Genomic DNA, 23,928 nt, shown 5'->3' on the forward strand with positions numbered 1-23,928 from the left:
TGGGGAATCATGGACATGGGAGGAAATTCTGGACAGGGCTGGACCATGGCACCAGGCTGGTGAATACCGTCACCCACCGGAGGAAATAGAGGCAGCCAAGGCGGAGCGAAGACGTTATGAGGCACTATACGCGCCGAGGGGCAAATGCGAGAGGCACCCCCAAGAAATATTTTGGGAGGGGCACACGGGTAGTTTGGCTGGGCCAAGGGTGAGCCCTAAGCCAACTCCCCGTGCTTATTATGGGGAGCATAGGGAGTGGAGCGCGCCGGAGTATGCGGAAGTGCGCACGATCTCGCCCATGCGTACGCACAGTCCGGTGCGAGCGATCCCAGCCCCTCGCAAGTGCCGTGCTAGAGTGGGCATCGAGCCTGGAAGGAGGATGCCTGCGCAGCACATTTGGCCACCAGTGCGCCTCCTAGGCCCAGGCTACCCTACGCCTGCTCTACACACGGCAACCATCAGGCCTCTGCACAGCCCAGTTCGCCCTGTGCCAGCACTCCGCTCATACAGGGCTACTATTTCAATCCAGCCAGGACGGGTTGTGCAGGAGGTACGCTCCAGACCTCCAGTGCATACTCATGGCCCGGTGTATCCAGTTCCCGCTCCTCATACTAGCCCTGAGGTGTGTGTCTCCAGTCTGGCGTGTCCAAAGCCAGCACCATGCACCAGGCCTCCAGTGCGTCAGCCCAGTCTAGTACGTCCTGTTCCCGCTCCTCGCACTAGCCTTGGGTTGCGTGTCACCAGTCTGGTACCTCCACTACCAGCCCCACGCACCAGGCCTCCAGTGCGTCAGCCCAGTCCAGTTCGTCCTGCTCCTGCTCCTCGCACTAGCCCTGTGGTGCGTGTCCTTAGTCTGGCGCGTCCTAAGCCAGCCCCACGCATCAGGCCTTCAGTGCGCAGTCCCCGTCCAGGGCTTCCGACGACAGTGCCTCGTCCAGAGCGTCCGGTGGCAGTGCCCCGTCCAGAGTGTCCGGCGGCAGTGCCCCGTCCAGAGTGTCCGGCGACAGTGCCCCGTCCAGAGTGTCCGGCGACAGTGCCCCGTCCAGAGTGTCCGGCGACAGTGCCCCGTCCAGAGTGTCCGGCGACAGTGCCCCGTCCAGAGTGTCCGGCGACAGTGCCCCGTCCAGAGTGTCCGGCGACAGTGCCCCGTCCAGAGTGTCCGGCGACAGTGCCCCATCCAGAGCTTCCGGTGACAGTGCTCCGTAGAGAGACGGCCCACAGTCCGGAGTCGGCGCAGCGAGAGTCGCCCTACAGTCCAGAGTCGGTGCAGCGAGGAGAGTCGCCCTACAGCCCGGAGTCGGCGCAGCGAGGAGAGTCGCCCTACAGTCCGGAGTCGGCGCAGCAAGGAGAGTCGCCCTACAGTCCGGAATCGGCGCAGTGAGAGTCGCCCTACAGTCCGGAATCGGCGCAGTGAGAGTCGCCCTACAGTCCGGAATCGGCGCAGCCAGAGTCTCCCTTCAGCCTGAGGTCTTCAGCAACGTACATCAGCCCGAGGTCTTCAGCAATGCGCCATAGCCCAGAGACTTCGGAAAGGGTAACATTTAATAATTATTTAGCGGGGGTGGACAGGTTAGGTGGGGGAGTAAGGCCGGAGCCTGAGCCACCTCCATAGTAGGTGGGTTGGGGAGGGGGGGGGTGTAGCACAAGAACCCTCCCTTCCCTCCCTTTAGTTTGGGATTCTTTTTTTTCAGGTTATCTTTGTGTTTTTTTTGTGCGAGGTGCATCCGGGGTCTGCACCTTTTGGGGGGGGGGTACTGTCACGTCCTGACCAGTAAAGGGGTTATTTGTTGTTGTAGTTTGGTCAGGACGTGGCAGGGGGTGTTTGTTTTATGTGGTTCGGGGTTTGTTGGGATATGTATTTATCTAAGAGGGGTGTTTGTTTTATGTGTTCCGGGGTTTTTGGGTATTGTTCTGGTTTTGTATTTCTATGATTTTCTAGGTTGTGTATTTCTTTGTTGGCCTGGTATGGCTCTCAATCAGGAACAGCTGTACATCGTTGTTGCTGATTGGGAGTCATACTTAGGTAGCCCTTTTTTCACTTGTGGTTTGTGGGAAGTTGTTTTTGCACTGCTGTGTTTAGCCTGCAAGACTGTTTGTCGTTTGTTTTCTTGTTTTGTTATTTAAGTGTTCTATAAAAGTAAATATGAGCACTCAACCCGCTGCGCCTTGATCTACTACATACGACGACCGTTACAAGTGGCTATACCACGCTGTATAAACTATGTCTAGACCACGCTGTATAAACTATGTCTAGACCACGCTGTATAAACTAGTCTAGACCACGCTGTATAAACTATGTCTAGACTACAGCTGTATAAACTATGTCTAGACCACAGCTGTATAAACTATGTCTAGACCACGCTGTATAAACTATGTCTAGACCACGCTGTATAAACTATGTCTAGACCACGCTGTATAAACTATGTCTAGACTACAGCTGTATAAACTATGTCTAGACCACGCTGTATAAACTATGTCTAGACCACGCTGTATAAACTATGTCTAGACCACGCTGTATAAACTATGTCTAGACCACGCTGTATAAACTATGTCTAAACTACAGTTAAATGACGTAACTAAAGAAAGAGCCATCTCTCTCTCTAACCTGGTTTGGGTTTCAGTCAGACTACAATGATGCTTGGCATATAGCCCGGGAATGTGTGGGCTCTGAGATCTCTTTATCTGCCTCTCTCTGTCTCAGGCAGGCAGTATTTCTCTGTCTCAGACGGGCAGTATTTCTCTGTCTCAGACGGGCAGTATTTCTCTGTCTCAGACGGGCAGTATTTCTCTGTCTCAGACGGCAGTATTTCTCTGCCTCTCTCTGTCTCAGGCAGGCAGTATTTCTCTGCCTCTCTCTGTCTCAGGCAGGCAGTATTACTCTGCCTCTCTCTGTCTCAGGCAGGCAGTATTTCTCTGCCTCTCTCTGTCTCAGACGGCAGTATTTCTCTGTCTCAGACGGCAGTATTTCTCTGTCTCTCTCTGTCTCAAGCAGGCAGTCTTTCTCTGTCTCTCTCTGTCTCAGACGGCAGTATTTCTCTGTCTCAGACGGGCAGTATTTCTCTGTCTCTCTCTGTCTCAAGCAGGCAGTCTTTCTCTGTCTCTCTCTGTCTCAGGCAGGTAGTCTTTCTCTATCTCTCTCTTTTCTCAGACGGCAGTCTGGAACGAAGCAGTCTCAGTAGTAGAGGGTCTGTCTGAAAGACACTCCTTATCCCGAGGGAGGAGATGTGGAGATGAGGAGATGTGAGGATGAGGAGATGTGGGGATGAGGAGATGTGGGGATGAAGAGATGTGGGGATGTGAGGATGAGGAGATGTGAGGATGAGGAGATGTGAGGATGAGGAGATGAGGAGATGTGGGGATGAGGAGATGTGGGGATGAGGGGGTGTGGGGATGAGGAGATGTGAGAATGTGGAGATTAGATTATATAAGTAAACCAATTTAAACCCTAAACCATGGAACTCAGCAACTCTCACGCACGTGTACAGTAACCAACCTATCGCAGGCACTGTGCAGCATTCAGTATCAAACAGGAAACAGGAAACAGGAAATGGTTTGACTTACCCACGTTGATGATGTTAGCTGACAGGAAGTGGCAGCAGGGGAGGCTGGACATGCTCATGTAGGAGTCGTTGTCCATCGTCATGGTAACTCTGGACCTCAGGGAGGGGTTGGGAGAATCCGTCGCCATGGTGACACAAGCTTCAGCCTCCAGGACCAAGATACAGGAAACTTGAGATGTGTGTGATATTTCAGAAAGTGTGCTCTCAAACCAGGAGATATGGCTTAGGTTGTCAGTTTCAATAGACTTTAAAAAAAAACTTTTATCAGTCTCAAACGGACAGCTTGCATCGAAACATCAACAACTAGGTGAGGCCTAACACTGTGTCAACAATGTTTTCAGAACGTTTCCAAAAATGTCTCCACAATGTCTCCAAAAAGTTATTCAGAGCAGTGTCACCTTGAGGACAGAACACAGGTTCACACAGGTCCCAGATCAAAGGTCAAGAGGCGAACAGCAGGGAGGGTCCCCACAGTAGTCAGTCACGTATTTCACTTCCCATTGAGATGGATGACAGAGGAGAGCAGTGATGATGATTTCAGCACTGTTTCAGCCTTAAAATACTAAGTGACTCTGGGCTGTGCTGCTTGCCAGAGCAAACGCCAGAAGGGTTAGGAGCCAGGGGAGGAGACAGGAGAGACAGTGACCCAGAGACCAAGCAGCACCTGTTGACCAGAGACAGACAGCGTTAGTCAGAGACCTTGAGACTAAACAACCAAACACAAAAAGAACAGATTGTATGATTAGGCAGGTATCAAACGAGTCACATGAAATGATCGAGGACTTCAGGAAACAGCAGAGGGAGCACCCCCCTATCCACATTGAAGGGACAGCAGTGGAGAAGATGGAAAGTTTTAAGTTCCTCGACGTACACATCACAGACAAACTGAAATGGTCCGCCCACAGAGACAGCGTGGTGAAGAAGGCGCAACAGCACCTCTTCAACTACAGGAGGCTGATGAAATTTGGCTTGTCACCTAAAACCCTGACAAACTTTTACAGATGCACAATCGAGAGCATCCTGTCAGGCTGTATCACCGCCTGGTATGGCAACTGCACCGCCCTCAACCGCAAGGCTCTCCAGAGGGTAGTGAGGTCTGCACAATGCATCACCGAGGGCAAACTACCTGCCCTCCAGGACACCTACAGCACCCGATGTCACAGGAAGGCCAAAAAGATCATCAAGGACAACAACCACCCAGCCACGGCCTGTTCACCCCGCTACCATCCAGAAGGCGAGGTCAGTACAGGTGCGTCAATGCTGGGTCCGAGAGACTGAAAAACAGCTTCTATCTCAAGGCCATCAGACTGCTAAAAATCCAACACTAACTCAGAGAGGCTGCTGCCTAGATTGAGACCCAATCACTGGTCACTTTAATAAATGGATCACTAGTCACTTTATACAATGCACTCTAAATAATGGCACTTTAATAATGTTTACATATCTTACATTACTCATATCACATGTACATACTGTATTTTATACCATCTACTGCAACCTTGCCTATGCCGCTCGTCCATCACTCATCCATATACTTACATGTACATATTCTCATTCACCCTTTTAGATTTGTGTGTATTAGGTAGTTGTTGGGGAATTGTTAGATATTACTGCACTGTCGGAACTAGAAGCACAAGCATTTCGCTACACTCGCATTAACATCTGCTAACCATGTGTATGTGACCAATAAAATTTGATTTGAATAGACAACAGATCAACAGGTCCATGTCAGCTAACGTTTTTTTAGCTACGTTTTTTAGTCCATAGATTTTGTTGCAATGTTTCAGTATCTCAAATATCACATGAATACACATTAGACATGGTAAAATGTATAGAATTGCAAGAAAATTAGCTTTAAATCTGAAACCTCTCTCCACCAACCAGAGGGATGTGAACAGTTTATCATGAACAGTGCTTGTGCCCATAGAAATAGACATGGGGGGCGCGGGATGTTCCCCAATGCTGGAAGGGCGTCTGAGTGAAACAGTTTGGGAACCCCGGATTTAGCATACACTCTTATCCAGAGTGACTTCCAGTTAATGCATTCATCTTAAGATAGCGAGGTGAGACAACCACATAAAACAGTACAGTGCATTTGGAAAGTTTTCAGACCCCTTGACTTTTTCCACATTTTGTTACGTTACAGCCTTATTCTATAACGGATTAAATTGTTTTTTTTCCCTCATCAATTTGGGCTCCCGAGTGGCACGGCGATCTAAGGTACTGTATCTCAGTGCTAGAGGTGTCACTACAAACACCCTGGTTCGAATCCAGGCTGTTTCACAACCAGCCGTGATTGGCCCAGCGTCGTTCGCGTTTGGCCGGGGTAGACCGTCATTGTAAATAAGAATTTGTTCTTAACTGACTTGCCTAGTTAAATAAAGGTGACAAAAAAAATGTATAATCAATCTACTGTACACACAATACCCCATAATGACAAAAAACTGCTTTTTTTAAACCTTTTTGCAAATGTATATAAAAAAAGAAAACTAAAATATCACATTTACATCGTTATTCAGTCCATTTACTCGGTACTTTGTTGAAGCACCTTTGGCAGCGATTATAGCCTCAAGTCTTCTTTGGTATAACGCTAAAAGCATGGCACACCTGTATTTGGGGAGTTTCTCCCATTCTTCACTGCAGATCCTCTCAAGCTCTGTCAGGTTGGATGGGGAGCATCGCTGCACAGCTATTTTCAGGTCTCTCCAGAGATGTTTGATCGGGTTTAAGTCCAGGCTCTGGCTGGACCACTCAAGGCCATTCAGAGACTTGTCCCAAAGCCACTCCTGCATTGGTCTTGGCTGTGTGCTTAGGGTCGTTGTCCTGTTGGAAGGTGAACCTTCGCCCCCAGTCTGAGGTCCTGAGCGCCTTGGAGCAGGTTTTCATCAAGGATCTCTTTGTACTTTGCTCCGTTCATCTTTCCCTCGATCCTGACTAGTCTCTTAGTTCCTCCCACAGAAAAACATCCCCACAGCATGATGCTGCCATCACCATGCTTCACCATAGGGATGGTGCCAGGTTTCCTCACGACGTGACGCTTGGCATTCAGGCAAAAGAGTTCAATTTTAGTTTCATCAGACCAGAGAATCTTGTTTCTCATGGTCTGAGAGTCTTTAGGTGCCTTTTGGCAAACTCCAAGTGGGCTGTTATGTGCCTTTTACTGAGGAGTAGCTTCCGTCTGGCCACTACCATAAAGGCCTGATTGGTGGAGTCCTGCAGAGATGGTTGTCCTTCTGGATGGTTCTCCCATCTCCACAGAGGAACTCTAGAGCTCTGTCAGAGTGACCATCGGGTTCTTGGTCACCTCCCTGAATACTTTATGAATGCACTGTAAGTAAATTGTTCCATAATTGCAGATATCAACAAAGTCAGTTCTGAAAAGACAGTAAGAAAAGACACGTACGTGCAAGTTTAGCTCAACATGAAGTATTACACTCATGGAGCCACTGTGAATATCAGTTTAGACTGCTCACGGAGCCACTGTGAATATCAGTCTAGACTGCTCATGGAGACACTGTGAATATCAGTTTAGACTGCTCATGGAGACACTGTGAATATCAGTTTAGACTGCTCATGGAGACACTGTGAATATCAGTTTAGACTGCTCATGGAGCCACTGTGAATATCAGTTTAGACTGCTCATGGAGACACTGTGAATATCAGTTTAGACTGCTCATGGAGACACTGTGAATATCAGTTTAGACTGCTCATGGAGACACTGTGAATATCAGTTTAGACTGCTCACGGAGACACTGTGAATATCAGTCTAGACTGCTCATGGAGCCACTGTGAATATCAGTTTAGACTGCTCACGGAGACACTGTGAATATCAGTTTAGACTGCTCATGGAGACACTGTGAATATCAGTTTAGACTGCTCATGGAGACACTGTGAATATCAGTTTAGACTGCTCATGGAGACACTGTGAATATCAGTTTAGACTGCTCACGGAGCCACTGTGAATATCAGTTTAGACTGCTCACGGAGACACTGTGAATATCAGTTTAGACTGCTCACGGAGCCACTGTGAATATCAGTTTAGACTGCTCACGGAGCCACTGTGAATATCAGTTTAGACTGCTCATGGAGCCACTGTGAATATCAGTTTAGACTGCTCACGGAGACACTGTGAATATCAGTTTAGACTGCTCACGGAGACACTGTGAATATCAGTCTAGACTGCTCATGGAGCCATTGTGAATATCAGTTTAGACTGCTCACGGAGCCACTGTGAATATCAGTTTAGACTGCTCACGGAGCCACTGTGAATATCAGTTTAGACTGCTCATGGAGCCACTGTCAATATCAGTTTAGACTGCTCATGGAGACACTGTGAATATCAGTCTAGACTGCTCATGGAGACACTGTGAATATCAGTTTAGACTGCTCATGGAGCCACTGTGAATATCAGTTTAGACTGCTCACGGAGCCACTGTGAATATCAGTTTAGACTGCTCACGGAGCCACTGTGAATATCAGTTTAGACTGCTCATGGAGCCACTGAACTCCTTTTAGAAAATACCCCCTTCGAAAATGAGCTTGTAAACTCAAATCATACGCCATGCCACAAATCAAATTTTGTGTTGTGGCATAATCTTTCAAGTTATTCATGACACATCATGTGATTTGGCCAAACAGAAGACCTACACATGGAAGCAAATTCAATTAAAGCTAACTGCTAAATACCTCATAGGTTATTTTGATACATATCTGGATGCTTGTCATTGAACGGATAGATAGATAACATTAATAGACAGACAGACACAGTCCGACAGATTGAGAGAGAGGAAGAAAGAGTGCAAAAGACTATGTCCTAACAGGCTGCAAGGAATCAATCTCGATTTCCTCGTAAGTTCAGATGTAATGAAACCGAGGATAAAAAGAAAATTGAATTTCATCCTAGTAAAACAAGTAAAAAATACCTTTCATCTTCAATAAAGCAGTCACTGTTTTGGTGGGTGGGGGGAAACGCCAGTCTCTATCTCTAGTCTGAGAGGAGATCTGTGTTATCTTCAAGCGGGCACCAGTTTGAGACACCTACACTATTAGAAAAACAGGTGTTCTGTAGAACCATACAGGGTTCTTCGGTTTGTTCCCATAGGGAAAGCCTTTTTGGTGTAGGGTTCTTCAAAGAATCCCCTGTATAAGTTTCTCCCTAGAACCATCTATGAAGGGTTCTACCAATAAACATTTTATAATCTAAAAGGTTCTCCCTAGAACCATCTATGAAGGGTTCTACCAATAAACATTTTATCATCTAAAAGGTTCTCCCTAGAACCATCTATGAATGGTTCCACCAGCCTTTAAAATTCAATTATTTATGACATTACATACGCTGAGTAGACCAAACATTAGGAACACCTCATATTGAATAACGCACCCCGTTTTGTGCACTCATTGTAGATCCTAAGGCCTTTCTATGAGGACCTAGTTATATCCTAACACAGTGGTGTTAGGAAACTCCTGGTTTACAGGGCACATCAGGCCTGCAAGTCACATTATGCTGGCTTGTAAAGTGATGTGTAATTCCGATTGGAATCGAGCCAGAATTGTTAATCAAACGTAACCTGCATTCAGAATGACTGCCAGGGTAGGGAAGATTGAATACTGAGACTACCTCAATCATCTAAACTGGAACAACCATCTCAGTAATGGGTGCAATAAATCCTATTACTAACAGATTGAATTTGTTTAGAAAACTGTATGTTATTTATCTTTGTGTAGTATAAAAATCGATCAACCAATCAATGTCTTTGATGACTGTTGCTGGGTGTTATTGACCACCATCAGCACCGGCCTGTACCCTACCTGCCCTAAGCTCTCTCCTGGCCCCTTACACTAAGTCTGAATTTGTCCTGCTAGGTGACCTAAACTGGGACATGCATAAACCACCTGACCAAATCCTAAAGCAATGGGACTCCCTAAATCTTTCTCAGATTATTACCAATCCCACAAGGTATGACTCCAAACACCCAGAAAAGGCTACTCTTCTTGATGTTATCCTCACAAATAATCCTGATAGGTATCAGTCTGGTGTTTTCTGTAATGACCTTAGTGATCACTGTTTTACAGCTTGTGTTCATAATGGCTGCTCAGTGACAAGACCTGTTCTGAAATGTTCCAGCCATCCCTCCCTCTCCAACCTTGTTTGGGTTTCTGTTACAGCCATCCCCCTAACCTGGATGGGTTTTTGTTACAACCATCCCTCTAACCTGGTTTGGGTTTCTGTTACAGCCATCCCTCTAACCTGGATGGGTTTCTGTTACAACCATCCCTCTAACCTGGTTTGGGTTTCTGTTACAGCCATCCCTCTAACCTGGTTTGGGTTTCTGTTACAGTCATCCCTCTAACCTGGTTTGGGTTTCTGTTACAGTCATCCCTCTAACCTGGTTTGGGTTACTGTTACAGCCATCTATCTAACCTGGTTTGGGGTTCTGTTACAGCCATCCCTCTAACCTGGATTGGGTTTCTGTTACAGCCATCCCTCTAACCTGGATTGGGTTTCTGTTACAGCCATCCCTCTAACCTAGTTTGGGTTTCTGTTACAGCCATCTATCTAACCTGGTTTGGGTTTCTGTTACAGCCATCCCTCTAACCTGGTTTGGGTTTCTGTTACAGTCATCCCTCTAACCTGGTTTGGGTTACTGTTACAGCCATCTATCTAACCTGGTTTGGGTTACTGTTACAGCCATCTATCTAACCTGGTTTGGGTTTCTGTTACAGCCATCTATCTAACCTGGTTTGGGTTTCTGTTACAGCCATCTATATTATTCTGTTACAGCCATCTATATGAGGCTATATTATATCTACATATCAGATTGTAGGCCTCAAATCTTAAAATCCCCTGAGCTGATACGAGCTGAAGTAACTTAACGCACAAATACACAACAGCCCGTTCCTACAGCCCGTTCCTACAGGCCGTTCCTACAGCCCGTTCCAACAGCCCGTTCCAACAGCCGTTCCAACAGCCCGTTCCAACAGCCGTTCCAACAGCCCGTTCCAACAGCCCGTTCCAACAGCCCGTTCCAACAGCCCGTTCCAACACAACACAACTTCTCGACTCTGCTAGCTACCTTTGCCGTTTACTTACCTTTTTAACGTTGCTAGCTTCCGCGCCACATTCCTCAAACTAATCCAACCATGGAGACTATGGTTTCACTGGTTTACAGTGAATACTGTTACTCCTCTACCAGAAAGTCCTTCCTTAAGCGGCTCAGTACTGCGCTGTCTGTCAAGACAGACTGTTGTAATACTACTGCTTCCAGGTGTAGTGAACAATGTGTAGTGACGGTGGGGGGTTAGACTCAGGGGTTGGCTGGTGAGCTGAGACGTGTTCAGGCCCGGGCACGTTTGCTTGCACTCACACACACTGGCGTGAGCACCCCACACACACGCATGCGAGCAGCGCACACACACAATTACCTGAGTCCAGGTGTCTGTGGCACATATGTCTGTGTGTGTGTTGGTGTGTGTGTGTGTGTGTGTGTGTGTGTGTGTGTGTGTGTGTGTGTGTGTGTGTGTTGTTGCACACGTGGGCGTGTGTTTTGTATGCGTTGGGAAGGGGAAAATACATCTCACGCCACCCACGAAGGGGCTCTTGCCAGGAGTATGACAAAACTTTCTATGGGAGAGGTCTCTCTCTCTCTCTCTCTCTCTCAATACACACACATTCTCATAGTCTCGCTGTCTCACACACAGACCAAAGATTTGACCAGAGATAACCTTTTCTATGCAACAGTACATCTGGCAAAATAACTGTTTTTGCAGACATTAACGTTTCAGTCTGTGGCCTCCATTCATTTAACTGAAATAGGAGGATGTGCAATAGGAGCTAGTATACAAAAGGCAAGTTGGATGCTATGTAACCGATGTGAAATGGCTAGCTAGTTAGCGGTGTGCGCGCTAATAGCGTTTCAATCGGAAATGTCACTCGCTCTGAGACCTTGAAGTAGTTGTTCCCCTTGCTCTGCAAGGGCCGCGGCTTTTGTGGAGCGATGGGTAACGATGCTTCGAGGGTGGCTGTTGTCTATGTGTGCAGAGGGTCCCTGGTTCGAGGCAAGGAGAGGGACGGAAGCTATACTGTTACGCTACATGACGTTACATGACGTTGCACTGGCTGTCTCCTTGGCTCTCTCTGGCACAATCTATGCTGGTTACAACTCATCTGATACACGACAACAGGATACTTCCTTTTGTGGTCTGTGTTGTGTATTGTTGTGACTATGTGGTTCCACTGAGAGACAGAGAGAGGTAAACCAAGGGAAGCTGTCTTACAGGTATAACCATCTGTGTGTGTGTGTGTGTGTGTGTGTGTGTGTGTGTGTGTGTGTGTGTGTGTTCTCCAATACACGGCTGTTACACGCTGGTGGTCAAAGGCTGCTAACACAATGGCCCTTTCTTTCACTTTTCCCAACTAGTAAAACTGTTTCTCTTATAGAACTGTTCCTCTTACAGATTCTGAACAATCCAGGCTGATAGTGAACACTCCAGGCTGATAGTGAACACTCCAGGCTGATAGTGAACACTCCAGGCTGATAGTGAACACTCCAGGCTGATAGTGAACACTCCAGGCTGATAGTGAACACTCCAGGCTGATAGTGAACACTCCAGGCTGATAGTGAACAATACAGGCTGATAGTGAACAATACAGGCTGATAGTGAACAATACAGGCTGATAGTGAACAATACAGGCTGATAGTGAACAATACAGGCTGATAGTGAACACTCCAGGCTGATAGTGAACACTCCAGGCTGATAGTGAACACTCCAGGCTGATAGTGAACACTCCAGGCTGATAGTGAACACTCCAGGCTGATAGTGAACACTACAGGCTGATAGTGAACAATACAGGCTGATAGTGAACAATACAGGCTGATAGTGAACAATACAGGCTGATAGTGAACAATACAGGCTGATAGTGAACAATACAGGCTGATAGTGAACACTACAGGCTGATAGTGAACAATACAGGCTGATAGTGAACACTACAGGCTGATAGTGAAACACTACAGGCTGGTAGTGGACACTACAGGCTGGTAGTGGACACTCCAGGCTGATACTGAACACTACAGGTTGATAGTGAACACTACAGGCTGATAGTGAACACTACAGGCTGGTACTGAACACTACAGGCTGGTACTGAACACTCCAGGCTGATACGGAACACTCCAGGCTGATACGGAACACTCCAGGCTGATACGGAACACTCCAGGCTGATACGGAACACTCCAGGCTGATACGGAACACTCCAGGCTGATAGTGAACACTACAGGCGGATACAGAGAGAAAATCCACGATATGAGTTTCTTCAGAGTCCAAGTTAAGACTCAGGCTCACATGGTCTATTTAGACATGGCTTTAGACTTCTGTGTCTCCAAATTGTGTACATGATGTTTTGTTATCTGATATTATTGTTAGATATTGTTATATGTTAGCGTTATTATTCACATCACTAAATTTAGAATGAACAACCAAAAGTTACAGTAACACAGGCCGTTAAATGTTCCTCCAGAGACTAGGAGTTGTTAGGTTGGTGTTATACATTATACCAGTAAATCAATCACTTTTTTGCATTGTGTTGTGACCGTGCCAAAAGCCTTTCTTTCAAATGTTCCTAATGCCAAATTCACAAAGTTAAATTAAATCCAGAATCCTTAGTTGCTAAATACATTTTGTGACTTATAAATTAACGATATACTGTACACCCAGAAATATAACTTATAAATGACTCATGAGATTTGTTCAACTGTCGTCCCCCCATCAGAACCCAAAATATAAGCTGTTTTAAATGTAAACAAACACTGTATAGCCTCAAAACATGGTTAAGATTATACATATGACATCATGGATGGTCAGTTCTTGTATCCATAGCTCTGTCTATGAATTTAAGAGTGTTTCCATTTCTCCAGCCCCAAACAGGGGTGGAGATGTCTCTTTGTTATTGTTCAAATGAAGGATTCTAGCTTTAACTGTGACCAAAGAGGCATTGACTGCCACCTAACACCCATTAGTTGGGAATCACTGTCTTTAAACTGAAAGGGACAAATCCTAAATTCCACTCAAGTAAAATGTTCACTTAGTCTCCCACTGACATCAATGCATGACTAAGTGAACCTTTGACTTAAGTGGAAGGTAGGATTCGCCCCTTAATGACGACCAATTGCACAGAACCCAGCCTCTTCTCATCAGCCTCACGGCGAACATGAAGCAGTCCGGTAGTAGTACTGCATCAGTACAATGTTTCCTGGCACACAGAACACCCACCTTTGGAGATGACAGCGCTGGAACGGGTGTTTCCTCACTAAATACACAGGTTTACTCAGATTTTGGGGTTTTCTAGCACATCCCCTTGTAGCCTGCGGCGTCGCCAGGCTAACTCTGACTGCCTCTGTACAGCACAGAAGAGCAACACACAGGACTCAGTGCTACAAGTTGACACTGGTTACTGTATAAACAACATCAACAACGAGGGTCTGTTCACAGGAGAATCCAGACCCCTGAACATGGATTGGAGTATTCCTGTTCAGTTGTACCCCCCACATCTCTGCAGAGGTTTAAATAGTTGTTTTTCCTTCTCATCTCCCAGGTGTTGAGTGTTGAATTTCAGCGCCAGCCAGAAAATCCCCTCTAAAAACCTCAAAAGAGGTGAAAACCTACACCGCATTGAACAAAGGCAGCAACAACAAAAAAACTACACAAAGAATTTCTAACCTGCTCTTCCAATCAAATAGAGCTGTTGTTAAAGGCTGTTACGGTTATGATACTGTACAGTCCCAATAGTTGACTTGCACTGGGCTTGTTTGGATGGTACCTGGCTTTACAAACCACTACAGAGAGTCAAAAGCACACAACACACACCTGAATACATGGAAGATTATCTCACCAATAAGAAGACAATCCCTGCTGGATAGTAAAAGGCACAGTACAGTCAAAAACATGATTTCCTGTGTTTTATATATATTTCCACACTATGATGTTGGAACAATTCTGTGAAAATTATAATACTGACCGTATACTGTAAGAGCTGTTTGAAAAGACCACCTGAAATTTCAGCCTGTTTAGATGGGATGGAGTTTTGGTCTGTCTGGCGACATCCCCAGGCGGTATAAGTTAATAGACCAAAAACAAAGAGCGTTTCAAAGCTCTCTGCTAAAAACAGATCGTTTTCAGGTGACATATCCCTCCCATTAGGCTCATTCAATTAGACCCACCACTCAGACCACTCCCAGACAGTCCTAGCTAAATTATTGCTTAAGAAATTGCTTTTTGCTAAGAAGTTACAGTATTTTTGTTTATTTTTGGCCATTTTAATTTAAAACAAATCACAGTAAGGTACTTAATTGTTACCCAGAAATGATTTGATATTGAGATATAAAAACCCGGCTATGTTGGACACCTTCAGGGCCGGCAACAACATGGATTTCCCTGGTGATACTACTGAGAGGAAAACACGACGCTAGGACACAGGTCTAGCCTCGATGTTGGTGTGCTTTAGTGTGTAACGTTCGGTGAAATACCCCAATTGGACAGCTTCAAAAAGTCTTATCCTCACACACACCTCCGCAAAACAACTACCACACACACACACCTCCGTAAAACAACTACCACACACAGTCACACACACAGTCACACACACACACACTAATAGAGTACACTCCTCACTCCAACAGCAGGGAGTTACATGGGTCCACATTTGAGGGCAAATAACCGGGTTTGGTAGGGGAGGACCGGTGAACACGCTCCAAGCAAACAAAGAAAGCACTGTTGTAGAATGAGAGATTAGTTCCGATTCATTTGCATCTTTTTCTGTTTGTATCGTCATGAGCTGTGACCAAGATTTAAATCAAGATGGAAATTCAACCAATTTAACAAGGCTACTGGTAAGAATACTTCAGGCTGATAGTTGTTCACTGAGTCCTTCAATAGCACGTGCTCTTTTGAGGTGACTACATTGCAGACAATATTCGACTACTTCATAACTTGAGAAAATGTTTTATTTCAGGGAAGGAGTAGGTTATGCTCTGATATCATGAGTAGAAAAATCAGGAGAGTAGTCTATTTATCCCAATGGATTGATACATATGTTATGCTAAGTGAAGCAGAAGAACAACACACACACACACACACACACACAAACACGCACAGACTGTTAACACAGTGGTGTGTCTGAGAAGGAACTTTCCTGCGGCCTTGTTTCCAAGTCAGATTTTGTTTTCGTCTACATTTGGAGCAACAGACATGCAACGATGGCCCTACCGTGCAGGGAGCTGTAGCTGGAAAGGTCATGCGAACTCTAAAAGGAATAATATAATATCAAAATATCATACATTGTTAGAGGAAAATATAGTAATTACAGGATAGAAAAGGTCAGTCCAGTAATATATTTCTTACATATGAAGGTATAGCATTTTTTGTTTATTATTGGTTAATATTTCGTTGGCATCATCAAAGGGACATCAAGTGTCTTTAATGTATGTAAATGGTATATTATGTTGTAGTTCTGTGATTTTCATTCTATATGGAAATATGTTTTACAATAATGCCATTCGAGAAACTACTACTTGTTTTTTTGTTCCTGTAGTTCACAGTACTTCTACTGTAATTATGAATGTTCCCACAGCCTTATCCTAGCCTTAACCATGCTCACACACACACACACACACACACACACACACACACACACACACACACACACACACACACACACACACACACACAGAGAGACACAGACACACACACACACACACACACAGAGAGAGAGAGAGAGAGACACAGACACACACTCTGTGATGTAACTTCATATAGCCTTCCTAAGGGGGGCAAGTTCTACTGGAACTGCATAAGGAGAGACTGTCTATCTGGGCATGGTCATGTCACCTTATGACACTTCGAGACATTGCTCCTATAAAAGACATCACAACCAGCCTGGCTGATTCGGAAAGCCACGCGTCTGTTTAAGACTTGAAACAGAAGTAGGTCAGTAATGCGTGTCTGCCACAGCCGCTGAGAGAAAGAGACTACTCAACACCTAATGGAAATGTGCCAGACATGCCACCAGGGGTCTTTTCACAGTCCCCAAATCCAGAACAAATTCAAGAAAGCGTACATTATTATATAGAGCCATTATTGAGTGGAACTCTGTTCCATCTCATATTGCTCAAATAAACAGCAAACCTGGTTTAAACAACTAAAAAAACAGATAAAGCAACACCTCTTGGCACAACACCTCTCCCCTATTTGACCTAGATAGTTTGTGTGTATGTATTGATATGTAGGCTATTTGACCTAGATAGTTTGTGTGTATGTATTGATATGTAGGCTATTTGACCTAGATAGTTTGTGTGTATGTATTGATATGTAGGCTATTTGACCTAGATAGTTTGTGTGTATGTATTGATATGTAGGCTATTTGACCTAGATAGTTTGTGTGTATGTATTGATATGTAGGCTACGTGTGCCTTTAAAAAGAAGTTGATGCAGTTCTGTCCTTGAGAGCTGTTCTTATCTATTAATGTTCTGTATTATGTTTCATGTTTCATGTGGATCCCAGGAAGAGTAGCTGCTGTTTTTACAACAGCTAAATTGGGGATCCTAATAAATTACCAATACCAAGGGTCTGTTAAGCAATTCATGACTGTATGCATCCTAACCAGATATCACCTGAGGTCATTAAGGAAACTATTGTAACAAGCTGCTGTTCTCTCTCTTCGGCAGGTGCTGCTGGCTCCAGCGCTTCCTTCCTCATTGTGTTGTTTGGGGTCTCCTGAGGATCCTGTGCTTTGCAAATAAAGATCAATGACTCACGCTGCAGTCAACAGCAAACCTCAAAGGGATCACTACAACTCTACTCACTGATATTCTACTATTATATGTACTTACAAAGAGCTTTAGTTGGATACAAGCTGGAATTCTGTGTGGTTTTGATGGGCATGGAGCCATGGGCTAAGAGGCCATACTGAAGTGGGACAGGTTTTAGACTAGTCCTTTAGCTGGTTGCGTGTGGTAATGTTAGTGTTCAGTAAGCAAGTCAAACTTCCAATGAATTAAGTGCAGTGAATGCCAAGCTGATAAAACCAACAGAGGAATTCTGACATGACGTACCTTTGCAGGCTACTCAGGCACCTCAGAATCCCCTGGTGGAACTTCAGTGGTTTAGTCCCATCCTGTGCTCTCTACAAGCAGTGTGCTCTCCCTGCACCATCTAGCTTCCATCTGTAAGAAGTCACAAGTATCTCACAACTTTACGGGGGAGGGGAAAACGCCAGCAGCTCCTCCTTAACTGTAAACACACAGTCCACTTCCTTGTCTGCAGCTGCCTGTAAGTAAACTATTTCCCCCTACTCATACTGTCCAAGTGTTGGTCTAGCTCTCCTTATTGAGAGAGGCTATCTGCCCACTGCACTGCAGGACAGAGAAGGTGTTCAGCACCCAGAAAAACACCTTCAGCTTGGTTCAGGAAACTGAATTAAAAGGGACAAAGAAACTGGTTCTGCAATTTACAAACAGGCAGGAAGAATAAGCACTATCAATCCAGTTAGGAAAAATGCCCCAGCTGTGGAAGCTTAGGGAGAGACATTTCTGTCAACAAACAAAAAAGGACAAGTAAAGGATGTGTACAAATCATGAATGAATCCATGTATTCAATGGGGGAAAAAATGTCTAACAATGGTGACATTTTCAGATACCAATAAATTAGCTTGGGATTTAAGCTAATCAAATTTGCTGTTCATATGTTGATACAATATAATAAAAAAATATTCAAAATAAAACAGCTCTATCTCTATGCATGGTGTATTCCACACCACAGCCCTACAGTGAAGCGTGGGCGCAGCAAATCATTCTCAACCCAATTAAATAAAGCATCATACATTACAGCCAATTTGAGTTGCAGACCCATCAATATAAATTCTACTAGATTTAGTGACCACACACCATACCAATATTGTTCTAAAAGATATGATTACATTTCACAAGTTCACCTGCAGTATGAAAGTCCAGAAAGACCAGTAACTGTTACACCAGTGCAGAAATGACCATATGGTTACAGCAATGTTTTGTGCAGTGCGCAAGGCTGTTACCATAATGGTTCATTAATGATGCATTACACCGGAAAGTAGACGAGAGAACTCCTACCACCGCACGGCGCTGTGGCCGCAGAAGTCTATTTTGCTGTCATTGTTTAATTCAAGTCAACTGTGTTTCCGTGTACTTAGCTAGTAGCTAACAGAGCTGTCAAGGCAGGCAATATGAACGTTTAAATAACTATGCCAAACTGTGACAAGTTCGGGAAAGTGTCTTAGCCGGACAGTTTGTGTAGAAATGGACTGACGAGTTATTTTTCAACGAACTGTCGTGCATTCAAATTCAAGTAACTTCCCGTGCCATTGCTACGCTAGCTAGCTAGCTAACTAACTTGCATCGAGCGATGCCTCTCGTCGGTGCAAACCAACCACAAGTGATTCGTTCAAGTCAGAAGGATGAATATTACCAACAGTGTCTCAGGAACAACGCGAATGAAGCTTTCCAGACTCTTGCAGGCAAGTATGCGGGATACACAGCTATAGCCTACATGACCATTTAGAATATAGCTATGAATGCATTACCACATTTCATAGAATGATAACATTACTGTCGGCAATAGGCGCTAAAGTAGTTATCTTCTTTACCGGGGACGTTTGTTAAAGAGCCCAGACGCTCGGTCTGGAAGTTGCAGAAGTTTGCTGTACTGTTTTGGAGACCATAAGGAACGTGTCTTTTTTCCATATCAGCGAGAAGAAAACACATGTATACACCTTTATAGAGTTAGGGTTAGTCAGCCACACACCTTCTATGGAACTTTAAAAATATAAATACGATTATTTCTTGCAGACGTGTAAGATATGTTTCGAATACAGTTGCACAAAACGATGAATATTTAAGTTTGTAAACATTAAAACACAGCGTTGGAATTGTTAACACAGGAGCTAGACGTGGGCGAATGTAACTGCTTAAAACCCTACATACAGAGAAGGGTTTTCAAGAGCCATGAATGCATAAGCAATATCCTGCTTTATAATAGCTATTATAATAGCTATTATTCTTACAGTAGCTAGCTAGCTGCTTTGTTCTTTACTCCTACAGGGTCCAAGAGATGGCTGCACTGGAGGAAAGAGATCCAACTGCTGTCAGACCTTGCATACTATGGTTTAACCACATTCTCAGGTAAACAAACTGCTGGAGCTCCATACTGTGTTCAAAACTGACAGGCAGGCTTTGCCATCAAAGACAGACCAGGGGCATCCATTGTTAATGCCGCCTAACCACACATCCTTGCTGTCCCTCCCTGTGTCATCCAGGGTACCAGACGTTGGGCGAGGAGTATGTCAGTATCATCCAGGTGGACCCCACCCTGCGCAGGGTACCGTCGCGCGTCAGACGAGGAGCCCTGGTGCTCCTCCACAGCCTGTTTCCTTACCTGCTGGACAAGCTGCTGGTGTGCCTGGAGAATGAACTGGAGGCGGGAGAGGAGAGCCAGGGAGGGGGAATCCAGAGAGCAACAGTGGCCAGTCCTTGGAGCCCCGGAGCCTGGATGAGAGGCTGGGTCCGGAGGGTGCTGGGGCTGCTGACGGAGCCCCAGAGGAGGGCGTGTGTGCCGGCCGTGTTGGCCCTCCAGCAGGGACTCTCCATCCTCCACCGGGTGCATGTGGCCCTGTTTTACATCAGCGGGGCCTTCTACCACCTGGGGAAGAGGACGGCCGGAGTAAGCTATGTGGGTATTTGTGTGAGAACCTATTCAGTAGTGTACCGTAGCAAAAGTTTTTGCAATGGAAAACAAAAACAAACCATGTCTTTTTGGACAGGTTCAGGTTATCCCTCCCTGTTTCAGTCCATTTTCTTACTAGATGAACTTTGTTTTCTGTTGCAAAACGTTGTTTTTTTTACGGTGGGAATGGGCCCATGGCTCCATGTTTTACGAGTGTATGCTTCTCACCATTCTTTATTTCCCTGGGTGGTTAGCTACGGGTACGTGGTGTGACGGGGGACGAAGGGGACATCCAGAGCAGCTACAGGCTCCTGGGCGTGATCTCCCTGATGCAGCTGGCCCTCACGCTAGCCTTGCAATTCAACAACCTCAGGCAGAGACAGAGAGCCCGGCAGGAGTGGAGACAACACAGGAACCTGCCCTCCAGGTACAATGCAGTAGGACACCGTTTTAATAATATTATTAACACTGACTGCCTTGGTCACACTGAGAATCTGCTACCATATCTATCCATATACCTTTCTTGGTCCTGGGGTTCCATCAAGCCTCTCATTGGGGTTGGGTGGGTGGCTGTTGGTGGGTGGGTCCCCCGGGAAGCACTGCCTTTGAACAATATAAAAATGCTCATGAACTTGAATGTACCTGACCCTCTGACCCATCTGAATGTATGAAGTAATCTGAAATTGTAAATCCATGAAATGTGTAATAACTTGAAATTTGAAAACCGTGGAAAAACCGGAATAAATGTTTCAAAAAACTATCGTGACAGGAAGTGTTTGAGGACATTCAGATGGATACAATTTGATTGCGAAGCTGCAGTTCAAAATCTTCACCTCAAGTTGGACATTTCCTTGAGACGCACACATGCCCCCATGCATTCTTCTCAATGTGAATATTGAGGTAGGCGTATGAATTTCACATGTATGTATACGTTTTAAAATGTACCTGTGTGTCTAGGTCCCAATCTGTAGACGAGACTGACTCTCCCCGTGCCTCTCGCTGTATCCTGTGTCTAGAGGAGAGGAGACACTCGACCTCCACCCCATGTGGTCATCTGTTCTGCTGGGAGTGCATCACAGAGTGGTGCAACACCAAGGTGAGAGGGTGACTACAGTTCTATGTCCTATTTAATTATGTGAGTGAAACGCTACACTCTTTAAGGGGTACTATAACAGTGGCACAGTCCAGAAACAACCTCTAACCTGTAGGTCTGACAGGACTGGAGAGGTATAATGTTCCGCCTAGCCAGCCTATCGGAGGGTCAGTGTTCCACCTAGCCAGCCTATCGGAGGGTCAGTGTTCCACCTAGCCAGCCTATCGGGGGGTCAGTGTTCCGCCTAGCCAGCCTATCGGGGGGTCAGTGTTCCGCCTAGCCAGCCTATCGGGGGGTCAGTGTTCCGCCTAGCCAGCCTATCGGAGGGTCAGTGTTCCACCTAGCCAGCCTATCGGAGGGTCAGTGTTCCGCCTTGCCAGCCAATCAGTGAAAAGAAGCTAGATAACAGTGCATTACTATTTGTTCCTTCCTCTCCACAGACGGAGTGCCCTTTGTGTCGTGAGAAGTTCCAGCCTCCTCGACTAGTCTACCTGAGGAACTACTAGCCGAAGAGCCAGAATCTCTGACGTGGTTGTTTTTATTATATGGCTCACTTCCTAAATGACTGGATCGCCACATTGGACTGTTGAATCGTTAAAACACAGCTGTTGCTCTTTATCAGAGTTTTGCTATCCCTTGTTGAGGTCCCATCTGAATAGCATCTCACTTAGAGAATGGCTTGAGATCTTATTTTGGGGCGTTGATTCAGATATTGCCGTGTCGATATGTCCAGTATGAAAGAATGTGTGCATGAAGCATTTCATTGTTTTTGTAGATGAAAAAACCTTTCAGAATACAGAATATTATTGTAAAGATCTGTACAACACTGTCCTCAGGGCTACACACTGGGATAATTTCTAGGTATTGGGTATATATTTTGTTTTTTAATTTCTTTGATAATGTAGTGTTTCTACATTTTATGAGAATGCATAATACAGTGCACTATATTGAGCAATCATACATGTTTCAATGGTTTGCATATGAATCATGTTGGATTGTATCAGTCTGTAACTGATCTAAATGTGTCATTTTAAAACAAGGATTAATCAACTATGTTAACAGTAATTATTTATGTCTCTTGATAAGGTGACTAGTATATTGTTTACATGGATCAGTAATTACATTTACATTTATCCAGAGCGACTTACAGTAGTGAATACATTTGATGCATTTTTTTTTGTGTGTGTAGTTGGCACAAAAGCAGGATCAATGAGTTAGCCTACCAACTTTGATAAACAACCAGAAATAAATATTGATTTTTCTGGTTCATTAGAAAGTTAAACTTACACTGTAAACCCCACTGTGCTGTCATTAAATCAAATTGTATTTTTCACATGCTTAGTTGATAACAGGTGGAGACTAACAGGGAAATGCTTACTTGTGGGTCTAATTACACACAATACCCCATATTGACAAAGCGAAAAGTTTTTTTTATAAATTTTTGCAGTTGTATTAAACAAATTCCTTATTTACATAAGTATTCAGACCCTTTGCTATGAGACTCATTGAGCTTGGGTGCATCCTGTTTCCATTGATCATCCTTGATGTTTCTACAACTTGATTGGAGTCCACCAGTGGTAAATTCAATTGATTAGACATGATTTGGGAAGGCACACACCTGTCTATATAAGGTCCCACAGTTGACACTGCATGTCAGAGCAAAAACCAAGCCATGAGGTCAAAATAATTGTCCGTAGAGCTTCGAGACAGGATTGTGTCGAGGCACAGATCTGGGGAAGGGTACCAAAACAATTCTGCAGCATTGAAGGTCCCCAAGAACACAGTGGCCTCCATCATTCTTAAATGGAAGAAGTTTGGAACCACCAAGACTATTCCTAGATTTGGCCGCCCAGCCAAACTGAGCAATCAGGGAAGAAGGGTCATGGTCAGGGAGGTGACCAAGAACCTGATGGTCACTCTGACAGAGCTCCAGAGTTCCTCTGTGGAGATGAGAGAACCTTCCAGAAGGACAACCATCTCTACAGCACTCAACCAATCAGGCCTTTATGGTAGTGGCCAGATGGAAGCCACTCCTCAGTAAAAGGCACATGACCGCCCACGGAGTTTGCCAAAAGGCACCTAAAGGACTCTTGGCTCCATGAGAAACAAGATTCTCTGGTCTGATGAGACCAAGATTGAACTCTTTGGCCTGAATGCCAAGCATCACATCTGGAAGAAACCTAGCACCATCCCTACAGTGAAGCGTGGTGGTAGCATCAAGCTGTGGGGATGTTTTTCAGCGGCAGGGACTGGGAGACCAGTCAGAATTGAGGGAAAGATGACTGGCCAAGTTTCACTCAATTCTATGTGGGAACAATACTTATCTAGCTATTTCCTGTTAATAGCATTTCTCCTCCTGACCAGTACCTTTCCGTCCCGTGTTTGCAGGATGTTTATGGCGTGGGAGCGATGTGTCCACTCTGACGGAGATGAAAGCTCTAACCCAGGCCTACCTCCACCAGAGGTCTGGCCCAGCGGAGGGGGATCTGCCGCAGCCTGGAAGTCTGCAGAAGAGGTCAGGGAGAGCATGCAGT

The 23,928-nt window shown here is 45.2% G+C and overlaps 2 protein-coding genes across 5 annotated transcripts in view; one reads left to right on the forward strand and one right to left on the reverse strand.

Annotated features, from left to right (window-relative positions):
* LOC106572832 (1-phosphatidylinositol 4,5-bisphosphate phosphodiesterase eta-2) overlaps positions 1-10,828 on the reverse strand; it is a 274,181-nt gene extending 263,353 nt beyond the window's left edge. For all 4 annotated transcript variants that reach the window (XR_006759343.1, XM_014147347.2, XM_045696424.1 and 1 more), the window contains exons 1-2: positions 10,651-10,828; positions 3,562-4,224 (exon numbers count right to left, since the gene is read on the reverse strand). Coding sequence is in view for 3 of the 4 variants with exons in the window: in XM_014147347.2 (XP_014002822.1) it covers positions 3,562-3,688 (127 nt within the window). In the remaining variant the exon portion in view is untranslated. The remainder of the gene's footprint in view (positions 1-3,561; positions 4,225-10,650) is intronic.
* Positions 10,829-18,788: 7,960 nt separating this feature from the next.
* pex10 (peroxisomal biogenesis factor 10) lies at positions 18,789-22,866 on the forward strand. The gene is made up of 6 exons (NM_001139981.1): positions 18,789-19,096; positions 19,680-19,760; positions 19,895-20,307; positions 20,556-20,728; positions 21,259-21,397; positions 21,835-22,866. The coding sequence occupies exons 1-6, from the start codon at positions 18,985-18,987 to the stop codon at positions 21,898-21,900; spliced, it is 984 nt and encodes a 327-aa protein (NP_001133453.1). The 5' UTR covers positions 18,789-18,984; the 3' UTR covers positions 21,901-22,866.
* The last annotated feature ends 1,062 nt before the right edge of the window (positions 22,867-23,928 follow it).

Source organism: Salmo salar, chromosome ssa15 (assembly GCF_905237065.1).
Source record: "Salmo salar chromosome ssa15, Ssal_v3.1, whole genome shotgun sequence".
Classification (NCBI taxonomy): domain Eukaryota; kingdom Metazoa; phylum Chordata; class Actinopteri; order Salmoniformes; family Salmonidae; genus Salmo; species Salmo salar.